Source organism: Platalea leucorodia, assembly GCF_965183815.1.
Source record: "Platalea leucorodia genome assembly, chromosome: 1".
NCBI classification, from domain to species: domain Eukaryota; kingdom Metazoa; phylum Chordata; class Aves; order Pelecaniformes; family Threskiornithidae; genus Platalea; species Platalea leucorodia.
Window position 1 is genome coordinate 77,582,768 of NC_138823.1, and position 13,888 is coordinate 77,596,655.

The 13,888-nt window shown below is 40.5% G+C and overlaps 1 protein-coding gene across 1 annotated transcript in view; it reads right to left on the minus strand.

Annotated features, from left to right (window-relative positions):
• The window catches only part of ABCA13 (ATP binding cassette subfamily A member 13), a gene marked incomplete at both ends in the record, with an annotated part of 196,115 nt that extends 183,009 nt beyond the window's left edge, over positions 1-13,106 (minus strand). The window contains 3 exons of the mRNA XM_082329177.1: positions 9,954-9,999; positions 10,755-10,878; positions 13,055-13,106. Of these exons, the coding sequence (XP_082185303.1) occupies positions 9,954-9,999; positions 10,755-10,878; positions 13,055-13,106 (222 nt within the window). The remainder of the gene's footprint in view (positions 1-9,953; positions 10,000-10,754; positions 10,879-13,054) is intronic.
• Between the last annotated feature and the right edge of the window lie 782 nt (positions 13,107-13,888).

A 13,888-nucleotide genomic window follows, 5' to 3' on the forward strand; every position in this document is an offset into this window, starting at 1 on the left:
CTCTCACATATTCTCACTCCTCTCTTTGGCTGCAGTTGTACAGATTTTTTTTTTCCCCCTTCTTAAATGTGTTATCCCAGAGGTGCTACCACCATCGCTGATGGGCTCAGCCTTGGCCAGCAGCAGGTCTGTCTTGGAGCCGGCTGGCATTGGCTCTATGGGACATGGGGGAAGCTTCTAGCAGCTTCTCACAGAAGCCGCCCCTGTAGCCCCCCTGCTAACAAAACCTTGCCATGCAAACCCAATACACCTAGACTGGTTTAAATTAGTTATCTAGAAACCGCTGAACCTCTATCAAATTTACAAGATGACAATTTTTCCTTCAACAGCATAGAAATTTTTTTAAATATAGCTTCCCAAAACCTGACAAGATACAAATTTCTAACAATTATAATAAAGATGCCTCAAAATCCAGAACTAACTTAGAAATAGACTGTAATAAAAATACTTACAGTAAGAAAAGCAGTGATGTTATGGAGCCCTGTAAAATCAAATATTTTCCTTTACAGAGAAGCATTATTAACTTCAGAAGAATCAATTTTATAAGCAATAGCAAGTAGTACACAAAGGGCATTTCTACAAGAGTAAAGGCATGTGAAACAACTAATACCCTAGAAAGATAGTGATCCACTTTATTTTCTGTGCCTTCCAATACTTTTACTATTATCACAAAAACAATTTAAAAGAAATTGCTTACCATTCAGGCAAAATCATCACATCAACGCTAGATGAACGTACTAGCTCCCAGACAGCCAGGCATGAAAATGACTGTTTCACCTAAATCTTTCTGCTTGAAAACTCAGCCAGAAAGGCAAGGTAGTAGTAGGTCTTAAATGCCCACCTGCTACAGCAGCAAGGCTGCGCAGTATCAGTGGGAACAGAGCAGGAGCATCAGAACTAGGCGTCTCCAGTCTCACTCTTTTAGTGCAAGAGTGATTTGTTTGCCTAAAGGTCACCAGGTGTGAGCTACTGAGGTTTTCCATCCCTATACTGTCTAGTATAACAGAAAAACCTGGGGAGAAAGACAAATCCTGATATGTTACTTTTGAATGCATGTTAGATGAAGTAATCTTGTACTCAGATTATCAATCCTTACCTTTAAACCTTTTCCCTCACAGTATTTTGTTAACTATCAAGTAGTAAAACAAGGGCACGGTTTTAGAAAGCTGTTTTTCTGATAATTTTATGATGGCCACAGTAATAGTAATCATAAAAGTGGCTTTTTTCAAGATCAGTTAAAATTTTAGTTTTATTTTTAAGATAAGAGTATTCCTTTGTTTGATGGTTATCACTACCTGATAGACAAAGCAATTCATTATTAGAAAGATCACAGCTTACCTGAGAACTTTGAGTTTTCCTCCCATAGCTTTTCTAAAGCCATGGTTTTCTCTGTGGTCTCAATAAATCCCCTTGCAAGTTCTTCTATCTCTTTCATGAAGTCTAGATCAGGTCCTGTGAAGCTCTCTGGACCACTTTGGATGCCTGAAGTACTTTTTCACAGAAAGAAATGGGACAGGGCAGGTAATTACAAACTGGAAGCAAGTAATCGAAAAATGTGTATATTCTCACAGCAGTATTCTGATTTTTTTTTTTTAACTGTTATGCATTCATACAACTTTTAGTTTGTTTCATTAGTCTGCACATTGCAGCACTGAGTCTCAAAACCTCAGGAAACAGGGCAATGAAAAATTGCTGAGCTGGAGCAGCTCACCTACGCCAGTAACCCAATTCTGGCAGCAGCCAAAGACAGACACATCCAAAGAAGTCTTTGGTGTTTCTGAGCACACTCAACTTTTCTCCCCTGGTTTATCGTGAGTCCAGGTGGTGGTTCTTTGATGGCCTGTACCCTGAAGTTCAGGCTTTCCTATTGCATCTGAGGCAACGAGCTGCAATCAGAACAGGTAAGTTGGTCAATGTCACCAGATGAAATATAGTTAAGTCCCTCTTTCTGGGCCCTGAAGAAAGTTGGTGCTTCCTCTTTAACGATTCCAGCACTTTAAAAAAAAAAGCATCCATACTAACAAACATATGCCAATTCCAGATGATGTGCTCCTCAAGGTACCCTTCTAGTTGAAAAGCAAGAATGGTGTTTCTGGCTACATTTTTGCCTTATGCTGACTCAACACACAAGAAGTGTCTATTGTTCAGAAAACCTATACAGTTTGTATTTGGGGTGCGGCAGTTTGTTTTTTCAAATACATGCAACAACCTATAAAAATAGTTTCCTATTATCATTACTGGCTTTCCCCTGATTTTAACTTACAGCTAAACCCCTGGTACATGTTACCTTTATCTCTATCATGCTACCATCTGGTGGCTACTCAATAGCACAACAACTTTCTAACAATACTTTCCAGATTAAATCAGAAATCAGAGAGTCATTTAAATGTCACTATACAGGACAAAATACCTTAGACTCTCCCAAGGCACCATAAACAATGGAATAATCATATTTAGCTAGGAATAATCATCTTTTACTACGCAGTTGAATTCTGTTTTATCTTATAAGAAGTTCAAATTATTTTAGGGTGAAATCCTGTGTAGCAAAAATGTTGCTATTTTTCATTAGAAGAATGATGAACTGTCACATAAGCCCCACTCAAAAAAACATGATTGAGTTACTTTCCCTTCTTGTCAAACTTGTGTGTTAATACTAGTTTTCAGCACAATTCTTACTTATTGGTGAAGAAACATCTAGTGAGATAGATTCACAAACTGAACCAAAAAAAACTCAGCCACTGCTTTCTGATTCTCTCATTTCTCTTTCTCTCCCTCCTTGATCCTCATTTGTTCAGACACCCTCAGAGCTGTCTGCAACTTTAGACTAAATTTAATCTTAATACAAGTTCTTGATTGTTTCAGTGCAGCTTATTTTGATCCCAACTTGGCCAACAACCAGTAGGATTTTGGAAAACTCTTTCACCAGCCTCATGCTTTAATGGATTAAAGGCAGAACAATTCCTCACTACTTTTTTTTTCTCCTTTTAAATGGTGTTTTAAAAAGCAAGTTTGTGTTGTTCAGAGGGCAGCTTTTAGGGTGATTAATAGCTGCACTTTAGCTATTGCTTTTGAAAACTACCACATAAATTCCAATATTACTAACACACCTACTGCCTGACATTTGCGACAGCTAGAAACACTGGTGTTTAGCAAAGAACAGGAACACTAACTACATACTGAAAACTTTCTAGCACTGTGCTTTTTAAGCATGGACAAGTGGCCAGCACTTGACCAGAATAACAACCACCACATTGGTTAAAACACAAATCCAGTCAGTACTTTAAAAAAAACAATGCTGTAGCCCAGTTTCCACAGGATTTTCCACAGACTTTTCTTTCCAAAATACCTGCTGAACTTTATATTGACAACTAAACTCACAAAACAAGGTGACTTAAAATAATCACAAGTATTCAGAGAACCGGAGCATAAAAGCAGTATTTCAACCCACACTGTTTTCCCTTCAAATTAGACATAAGCCTTGCAGCCCTACATACAAATCTCCCTGTTTTAGAAGCACTGCAAACAACCATGCCCTGGGGAAAAAGGACACTTTTACTCACATGGGAGTATGCGGCTGGGCTCAATGCTGGCACCAGGGCTGCTGGTGCTGCCTGGCCTCCCTGCCAGCAGCAGGTTGCACAGATGACTGATGGCAGAGTTAGTAACTCCCTCTCCTCTACCCCCATCACTGACTCTTCCACACCTTGGATTGACAAAGCTTGGGTTGAAAAAGAGCAGGGGAACAAAAAAAAAAACCCGCTTGGAATCTAATTTTACATGCTACAGGCACCTGTTTGATTTATCAGAAGCACACCCGATAACACAGGTTGAATTTTGTGAACATTAATCAGTCCTGTTAATCTGAATCTCTTGTGAGCAATCTCAGCCCAGAAACCATTCAGCCTCACACTGCACAAGCAGAGCAGCATTCTCAGAGCAGGTAGGCAGCAAATGTAATAGATAAGCAGGGTCTGTTTAGCAATAGCTTTTCAAACAAGATGAAAACTGAACTCCCCCACTCCCCAGTTTGAGCAAGGAAGAAAGCTGTCTGCTCTTCATCACTTAGCTTCAAAATGTTTCATTGATAGCTGTAAAGTTTCCTTTGAACTAAGAAGCTGGGCAAAAGGCTTCAGGTCATGCTGCCCTAGGTGCTACGCAAGGCAGCAGCCTGCTTAGCCCTTCTGCTCTGCCCCTTGCCCAAGCAGGGCAGCAAGCTCAGCTGGGCTGTCCCTTCAGTCTCTCCAGGCTTGAGGGCTGGGGAGAGAAGCTACTGCCCTGCGAGGGGTCCCCCAGAGGACACAGGCAGGGACTGGGGAAGGCACACAGACTAGAATCATTAAAGAAAATAGCTGGCAGCACTTGGAATGTGGTGGCTCTGAAGAGCTCCAGGGAGAAGGGCAGGGAAAAGCAAGTCGATGGTGAAACTGGAGGGGGAGACGGGAAACCGTACGGGGGGGTGTAGACACTTAGGGTATGGAAGAAGGACCAAAAGACATAAGGCCCCGCTATTACAGAAGAGAAGGCTGCAAGTGCAACCTGAAAAACTCACGGGAACATCACACTCCCAAGCACAAGCCTCTCAGCAGGACAAGAGCAGCTGTTTGGACATGCTGTTTCTGAACTATTAGCTTTATGGGGATTTTCAGAGCAGGAGCAATGTCAGCCAGCTGCCACTCGTGCCCCTCTTTTGCTGTCGTTGCCACAGCTCTTCCTCTGGCTGCTCTTGGAGCTGAGTGCGACCTCCTTTGGAAGAGGAAATAGCAACGGGCATGATATTCGTTTTCAGGCTCAGTTTTATGAAACATTAAAATATTACAGTTTTTTTGATTTGCTGAATATTCATGCCAAGTTTTAAAGGGTTTTATACATTTTCAACATGGTAATAGGTGACTGTTTATCTCCTAATAAGAATGCTATGAGATACTGCTAGTTTCTTAATACAGCACAAGTTACACAAAATTGCAGGAAGATGTCACCAGCTTGCCAAAAGATAAGAAACTAGACATTAAAACCAGCTGCAGTGACAGTCAACACAAGCAATTTTCAGTGTGCCAACAAAAATACTCAATTGTTGCACTGCTACTCTCCCAAAGAGCCTGCAATATGTGCTTTCTGGGGCAGAAGATGACATTAACTTACTTGTGTATGTGTAAAGGAAGTCAACTGCAGCAGCTGCTAGGAATAATAAAGAGGACAAGCAAGGGATGACAAAAAGGACAAAAGGAAGAAGTCAGTAATTTGTAGGAGAGGACATACATTATTAGAACTGGGGTGTTAGGAAAAGGTGTGTATATATATTTCATTATCATCCATGGTAATTCTTCCCTTAATTGTGCATTTCCAGAAATACCTGCATTAGGACAGAAATCAAACTAAAGACATACATTCTTATGAGTTTTGACCATGACAAAACACTGCAAAAGAGCAAAAAGTCTGCATCTCTGAGCGTGTAAAAGCAATTGGCATTTCCTAAAGACACAACAGAATGCTAATTCTGTCCAAATTACCCAGTTACTCAGGATGACAATAAGAACATTTCAGAGTTTATCTAAGATCTCAGCCATGATGCACAATGCCATTTAGAATGGTGATTTTCATAAGCCTCTCAGCAAACTCTTGTCTCAACCTCACCCCTGTCACCACATTAAAAATTACTCTCTAAAATTGCAAAGTGCCAGCTGTGCTGGCTCCTGTTCTGCACCATCTCAGGACTGCCTGGAGACATGATATCTCCATCAACACCAACACATACACTGGACAATAGCTTACTGTGTCTGTCACAGAAAGGAAAGATCTTTCCCCTCCATGTTGCATGCTATTATAACCCTTCTAAAATGCAATGGACCCAAATATATAAAGAACCAAAAAAGTGTTGTTATTAATTGGCTATAAAATGGAGAAAACTCATGTTTAAAATTCATTTTCTCCCCAACTCTCCAACAATCTATAAGCAAGATAATGAAAATCACTTGTGTTTCTGTTTTCCAACTACGTAGCATAAGACTACAAAAGCTGGACGAGACCACATAGGGTTACTATTCTAACAAGTTGCTGCAGACATACAGCTATCTTGCAGAATTATTTCTTTTTTCATTTGGAGATACACATCTTTAAAGAAAAATTTCACCCTCTAGACAATTCTTATGCAAGTGCTATCATTGTTGCTTAGACCTTCCTTGGGTTTTTTTTTTTCCTCCACACCGCTCTCATACACGAGCTCTTCTGATACTACTCCACTAGAGAACCACAGAGGCCCAGGTGTTAATAAAATCAGTAACAAGAAAGGGACCAGAGTGAGTGGTGCTGCTCCAGGAGGGAGGCCAAGGTAGGAGCTGAGGCGACTCTGGAGAAGGCCATGCCCTCACCAATGGGGTACCATCCCCCAGGATCCTGGCCAGCAGGCAGAGCCAGGAGTGGGTCACAGGCTCCAGCGACAAACCCAGCACAGCAGGATGAGCCCAGGAGTCCAGTCAGGTGCCAAAGGAGACAGAGCTACCATGTGGGATGAGGGGGCCATCCAGGAGAAGGTGCTAGAGACAGACCTGGGGCTCCAACACACCTACATGGGGAGGCTGCTCAGGCTGCTACTATTTGTAGCTAAATAAAGATAAACTAATGTGCTTAGAAACAACATTTTAGAGTCTTGGTTTTGTGATCTTTGTAGATCTAAGTCCAAGAAGACCTAAGCTTAATTTTCTTTTAGGTATTGAGAAGTCTAACAAACAGATTTATAAGTCTGAGCTGCAAGGGCAAACCCCACCATATTCTGGAAGATTTGCAGTGGAATTAAGAGTATGGGAATACATTATGTTTCCATGCACATGCACTCTCATTTGCGGGTGTGGATGTAAGGCCATAGGACACTGCGCTGCATGGGTTTTGTCTTATTTGCATGCTCTCAATTTTACTGTGCTCCATTAAGATGAGGTGGGGGGTGGAACATCCTGGAAAGAACAGGGGAGAGTGTTCTTTGCAATGGGAGCTCCTAAATATACCTCCTAAATATTTCCTTACTCCTCTGCTCTGAGATACTGCTGGGTGTAACAGGCTAGGGAATCACATCAGAGAGCTGCAAGCCAGCAGTTTTTGCAGTGGCTAAAGAGAGGTGCACGGAGCAAAGCCTCGGAGCTGTTGAAAAATGGATGCTTTCAGAGGCATCAGAGGAGGTGGCAGATTTTGCTGCAAATCAAAGTTAATGAGGTAGTTGTAGCCTTCACCTGGCTCATCTTCTCACCATGTCAGAGGCTGTTAATGGAGCCTGTTGCCTGGGGGGGATGGCACCACATCTGTGAGGGCATGGCCTGCACCAAGATGACTTCAACACCTGGCTCAGCATCCCTCATGGAGCAGCCCAGCTCAGGCTACTCACTGACAAATAGTTATTTGGGTGGTTTATGGCTTTCATAGCAAAGGTTCCAACAAGTCATAGAATTACTTTTTCCAAAAGGCAACAACTATATTTCAAACTGATAGCACTGATGTGGTACATACTGTGAAAACAAATGGGTTAAGTGTCCATGCAAACTATGCAAAGTCTTAATAAACACAACATTGTTGATGCAAAAATGTCCCTGAAAATCATTATAAAGAACCAACTATGGTTTGGTATAAATTCTTGAAGGGAAGATAATTGGTATTACTGTTCCGATGCCGCCCCTTCTCTCCAGTCCACACAGGGACATTGTAGGATTCAGTTATGTTTGGCTGATCAAGATGACAGTCTGTATTCCTAAGGCTGTTGGCAGCCAGCATAAGTCAGAGCAGCCCTGAGGTTGATTTAATCCATACTGATGGACCTGATGGAATAGACTGACCTCAGAATGAACTTCATCCTACCTTTTTATCCCTTTTCCTTACCTAGGCTATATGCTATTTAGCATAGCCTATTGAGTGTATAAATATGCATACATGCATGCATTTTATTTTTCAGTTGAAAAACTGAAAGCCACTGAATAATTTCCCCAATACTTAAGTAGGTCTAGGACTGCCTCCAGGAAATTCTTTCCTGCTTTTCTTTTGAGCTAAAATATAATTTGGGCAGTTCAAAGCAGTGTAAATAATCATGCAGAGCAGTCAATACAGTTCATAGTTTCTAGAGGTTTAACACACTTAGATGGCATCTGGACTAGAGATATAAATAAAAACCTATCCTTTTAGGAAACAATTTTTAAAAAGGCCAGTACCTATTGTAACGCTATAACCCAGTAATATAGTATTGCCAGTGCAAGTAACAGGCTACAGGTTTTGTACTGAGATTGCAAGACCACGGCACAGAGGATTGCCACCTTTGCTTTGTCTGAACTTAGAATCATAGAATCATTAAGGTTGGAAAGGACATCTGAGACCATCGAGTTCAACCGTTAACCTAACTGCCTGGTCCACCTCTAAACCATGTCCCTAAGCACCACATCCACAAGTTTTTTTGAATACCTCCAGGGACTGTGATTGCACCACTTCCCCAGGCAGCCTGTTCCAATGCCTAACCACTTTCTCCATGCAGAAATTTTTCCTAATATCTAATCTAAATCTCCCATGGCACAACTCGAGGCCATTTCCTCTCATCCTATCACTTGTTACTTGGGAGAAGAGACCAACCCCCACCTCACTACAATGTCTTTTCAGGTAGTTGTAGAGAGTGATTGTCTTAATGTGCCTGCAGTTTTGGTTTTGACTTGGTTTAGTTTTAACATTTTTTTTTCTGGCCAGATGGCTATGGCTCTTTGCTTTACTTTCACTTGTCATTGTATAATACCACCATAGCTTTATAGAGATAGTAACAAGTGATCATTCAGTGCAAAGTGAGATATTTATGATTAACATAGCAAAGCAGCACAGAGGAACACAGGCCCAGTATAATAGTAGAGGCCTCAAGAAGCAGGGACACAGGATGCACTGTACTGGAGTACAGGTCCAGGATAAGAGATGGGCACAGGCTGGCACTGAGGACCCCATGGCTATAAACAACTCACCAGTGGTCAGCTAAAATACAGAACTATAGCCAGACAAAGCCAATTTATAAGTATCAAGAAAAAAAACAGGTACCTAACATATGTAAAAGATACCATATACATTCAGATGTGTCATAGAGATGCAGACCAATGGAGAATAAGCAAGGTGTAAAAGAACATTAGCAAACATAGTGACCCCAAGTGCACCCTAGAGGGAAAAAGAAGCCATCAACACCACATTCCTCCAGATCATGACTTGCCATAATGACCCCACCGCCACCAGACTGCAGCCACTGACCTTACAACCAAGAGCAGCAGTGGAAAGGTGAGCATAACACCAGGGAAAGGAGTGGAAACTAAGTGGCTGTGTAACAATTTCAACTGTATTATTACTATTAGGAGAATTTTTGTTTAGGGCTATTACAAAATACTTATACACAGAAATAGCAGTATTACAGTATAATACTAGATCTGGACTAAGAATCATAGAATCATTAAGGTTGGAAGAGACCCTTAAGGTCATCGAGTCCAACCGTTAACCTAGCACTGCCAAATCCACCACCATATCCTCAAGCATCATGTCTACCTGTCTTAAATACCTCCAGGGATGGAGACTCAACCACTTCCCTGGGCAGCCTGTTCCAACACCTGACTACCCTTTCGGTGAAGAAGTTCTTCCTAATATCCAACCTAAACTTCCCCTGGTGCAGCTTGAGGCCGATAATGATTCGTGGCTTAAACTGTTAAGATCTCAATTCTACTAACAAATTATTGCTTTATGTAGAAGGTGTTTGCCCATAAACAAGATTTATTTTGCAGTCTTAATCTCAAGCAATAGCTCTCTAAGCACAAATTACTAGAACAGACTGCCTAGATCAAATGGTAAGTGTTATGGCCTATTACTGTGATACTGAAGCTTTCCAACTTGCTGGATGCTGAATTTATTGCTACCTATAAACTTCTACAATAATAAACCATAAAAACTTGATGCTCTTACACACTTACCTGGCTCAAACCTCTAAGATCTTTTTTGGTAGATATTCTCAATTTTCTGAGAATAAACATACATATGTACACACATATTCTGATTAGCTTGCCTTATTTTGACTTTATTGTCATGTATTTTGAAAAGTTGCTTATGACTACATCCTTCAGCCAGTTTGCATAAGTGTCTTTGCATCTCAATGCTTTTCAACATTTAGAAGTAGATGAAATTACTACATTTCTTAAAGAAAAATTCAGGTTAATCTTTTTTCTTTCTGCATTCTGGGATCCTATGACAAAGCCCTCTTACAGACTACTTTTTCAAGTTTTTTATTACAGAGCTTCTGGTACTCCTTTTTGGCCCATTGTGGGTCTTATTCGAGAGTTATCCTTGTTTTGCTTTACTGTGTTTGTTTCTTCCACCATGTATGGTCCCAAACTATTCAAAGTTTAAACGCATGTATGATATACTTTCTTCCTCAACCTCACCCTCATGTAATAAAAGACTTTCTAGTGAAGGATAAAAGTATGCTCTCACATGGCAGCAGTGAAAGGCAAGAATATCACAAGGTACCTCTCCAATTTTCCCCCAGAACAGTTTTCAGTATCTAATAACAGCATGAAATCCCCAAGAAAAGCAAACAAAAATCAGGAAGAGGCATGACTAAGGCCCTACATCTCTTGCATTCATAAGGACACCGAGGGCAACTTTTAGCACAGAGTAACAAAGCTCCTGTTCTACCCATCTACAAGATAATAGGAACCTGTGCTGTAGAAGATGCACTGTGATACTGACAGCTCTGTCAAATTCATATAACTTACTGTAAGCGGTTGTTTTTCTGTGTTGTGTAACTAGTATTCTTGCATCTTGAACCAACGTTACAGAAAAGGCTCCGCATGAAAGGGTAAAGGCCCCGACTTGGTAAATCCCGAGCTTCTAAGTAACCTAAAACCAAGCAGCAGCAGAATTAAAACCAGTGACATTGCAGTTACAAACCTGTACCATCACATTGTGTTCCCTTCTCCTAGAAAGTGGCTTTGTCGCCCGCAAACAATGAAGTTGTATCAATGGCAGACATCCCAGTTAAGAACTAATTCACCACAGAAAATGAATAACTTATGTCAGACTGTAACAACAGGGTATAACATTTGAGAGCAGTCTTTGAAAAGCTGATTTTCATGGTAGTAACGCCATTGCAACATCACACACTTTCTAGCCTCTCTGCCCAAGATGTCTTGTGACCTAGACTAGAATATAGACTTCTTCAAAAAAAAAAAAAAAATAGTGTCTCCTCTTTCCTCCCAGGCTTTCATGACATAAGGGAACTGGTATTCAGCAATGTCTGAACATACATCCATCAAGACTATCTAAACAGCAACTTTTCCATATCTCTGGAATTTATCCATATCTCTCCATAGTTCTGACAATTGAAACTTAAAAACATGAAGCAACTTTTTGCTTATTTTGAAACATAAGGAATAGCTACAGTGTTCCTATTCAACTTCATTTCTCTGTTTAAAACAGCTAAAATTGAGAAATACTTAAAAAGTCATTCCCCTCTTCCTCTGGATAACCTTCTTTTGGTAACTATCACATCCAAATTAAGGGAATGAAATGAGAAGGAGATAAGAAATCTAGCATCTGGGCTAGCACTCTTACTGAATATTCAGAATTGAAAGATGCAGAAATGGGGAATTTACTACATGTACATGATACTTAAAAATCCCAATTTTATTTAAATTTAGGTGCCAATATTTTTGAGACATGTACCATTAGAAATTGCACTGTTAGTCAAATCATCCTTCATTCTTCAGGAACTGTACCTGATGTATAAAATAATGGTCACTGTGAATGACCAGTGCCATTTGCAGGGGAGTTATTTTTACTTAGCACACTCCAGTTCACATTGTAGGAAGTTCCCTGAGCACATACACTGGATCCCTTTCTGCTAAAACAAAGCAGATGTACTCCAAGAACACACTTAATGTACTCAAACCATTAGCATGCATTGCGTTCTTCGGTCCAGACTAGAGCTAGTCTAAATTAAATGTATATAGTGCAGGCTAGATTCTCTCCAGATATTTCACTCTACAGATCTATAATTGTTCTACCAAATTGGTTTCTAATGTAGCTAAAACTGGTTTATCCCCAGCTTACTGACATCTGTCAGTAACAGAATAATAAACTGAGTAGACTAAAATATCACAAGTCATTCTTTTCTGAGTGAAGTTAACGCTTGACAAGATAAAAGCAAAAAGAACTTTGTAAGGTGGAGGTAGTCATAGGAAGTTTTGAAGTGTTGGTGGAAATAGAAGATACGATTTACTAAATGTTCATTCTACATCCCAGGAAGTGGGTAGGGGTAAGATTCATCTTGTCTAACTGTTAATATCTACTGCATAATTACCTACCTCTGAGCCAGTCATTCTAAACTCCATTACTCAATAGAAAGAAATACATACAACTAAAACCCAAGTAATCCACTTCACTCCAAAGTAGATGTCTAAAACTGACCTGACAAATCAGACATTAAATTTATTTCCTTCCCTCCTAAATATGACTTGCTCAGATCCACAGCTAGACAAGACTGAATCCCACTGTAAGATTCTTTCCATTGACTCCATTACATTTAAGCCCCCCCTCTATGATATTTTTAATATTTCCTAAATAATTCTACAGAGGCAACCAAAATCGAACACAGGCAAAACAAAACGTACAGTTTTCCTTGTATTTTGGGGGCTCCTGGAAGCGGATTGCAGCCAGAATCAAGAAAAGCACACATGGCCAGAGTATTTCAGTGAGAGATAGGACCTGAAAAGGGAAATCAAAACATCATCAGAACTATAGAAAACAGGATTTGGGAATAAATCACTAAAATTCATATATCTTTTAATAAAAGAAAATTAAATATCCCCTCTACAACTACTTAAGGGAAAATAAGATGATTAAAAGCAAATCAGTAGTTAAGACTTCTATTTAAAATCCTTATACTTTTGCGAAATACACTGCTTTCAGAATACAAAAGCAGTTTTCACCTTCTATTTATAGTGTTTGTAGATATTTCCCTCTGGCCAACACAGTGACTCTGACAACAAGACAGTGACATTCAGCTTTCCCATACTTGAGCCTCCTAAGAAACCAGCAGCATTCTGCACCTTGCTGCAACTCCTCATGCTCCCCTGAAGCCTGCTGTCCTGAACCCTGCCCAGCAGCATACCTCCTTGTCCTTCCCTGGCTCCCTAACTGCCATTACACCCTTTCTTTCACCTGCAGTCACCTCTGTCCAAAAGCTGCCTTTGTCACCTCCAGCAGCAGGGCATTTTGAGACCAAGCTAATGGACCTTATGCTGCCCACTGCCACGCTTTTCTTTTCCCTGCCTTCCCATTTCCAGGGCCACAAGAAAAGGCACCCAAGCTGGTACACTGCGGGACTTGCAGATTTTGACCGTGTCTCCTCTGAGCAAATTGCATGTACATGGTATGTGCTTGAGCCTCTACAGAGAGGATGTAAAACCCCCAAACCCAACCAGATTGCACTGGGGGGAGGGGGGGGAAAAACACACAGTTGTCTCAATTTTCCACTGCAAAGAGGAAGAAACTGCTGTTCAGCCAGCTTTCAAAAGACTTCTAGATTCACTGATAAAAGTGCTAGGAAAGTGTGAATACCCAACTTAGTAACAGAAACGTAGTACAAATTACAAAGAACCACACTAAAGATCTCCCATTAGAGGCTATTAACTTCTCCAAAGGCTATTGAGAATTTTTATTTCTAAACTGTCAGAGTTGAATCAAATCCCACTGGGAAAGCAATCCCTAAACTTGGGTATGTTAGAAAAATACCTGAGAGAAGTAACATAATGCTTAAGAACAAAATCCAATGGCAGAGTCTTCCCTGTGGAAAAGGCCTGCTCTGCTGAACACGAGGCAAGGAAGTAAAGGCTTCCTGAAATTTTGG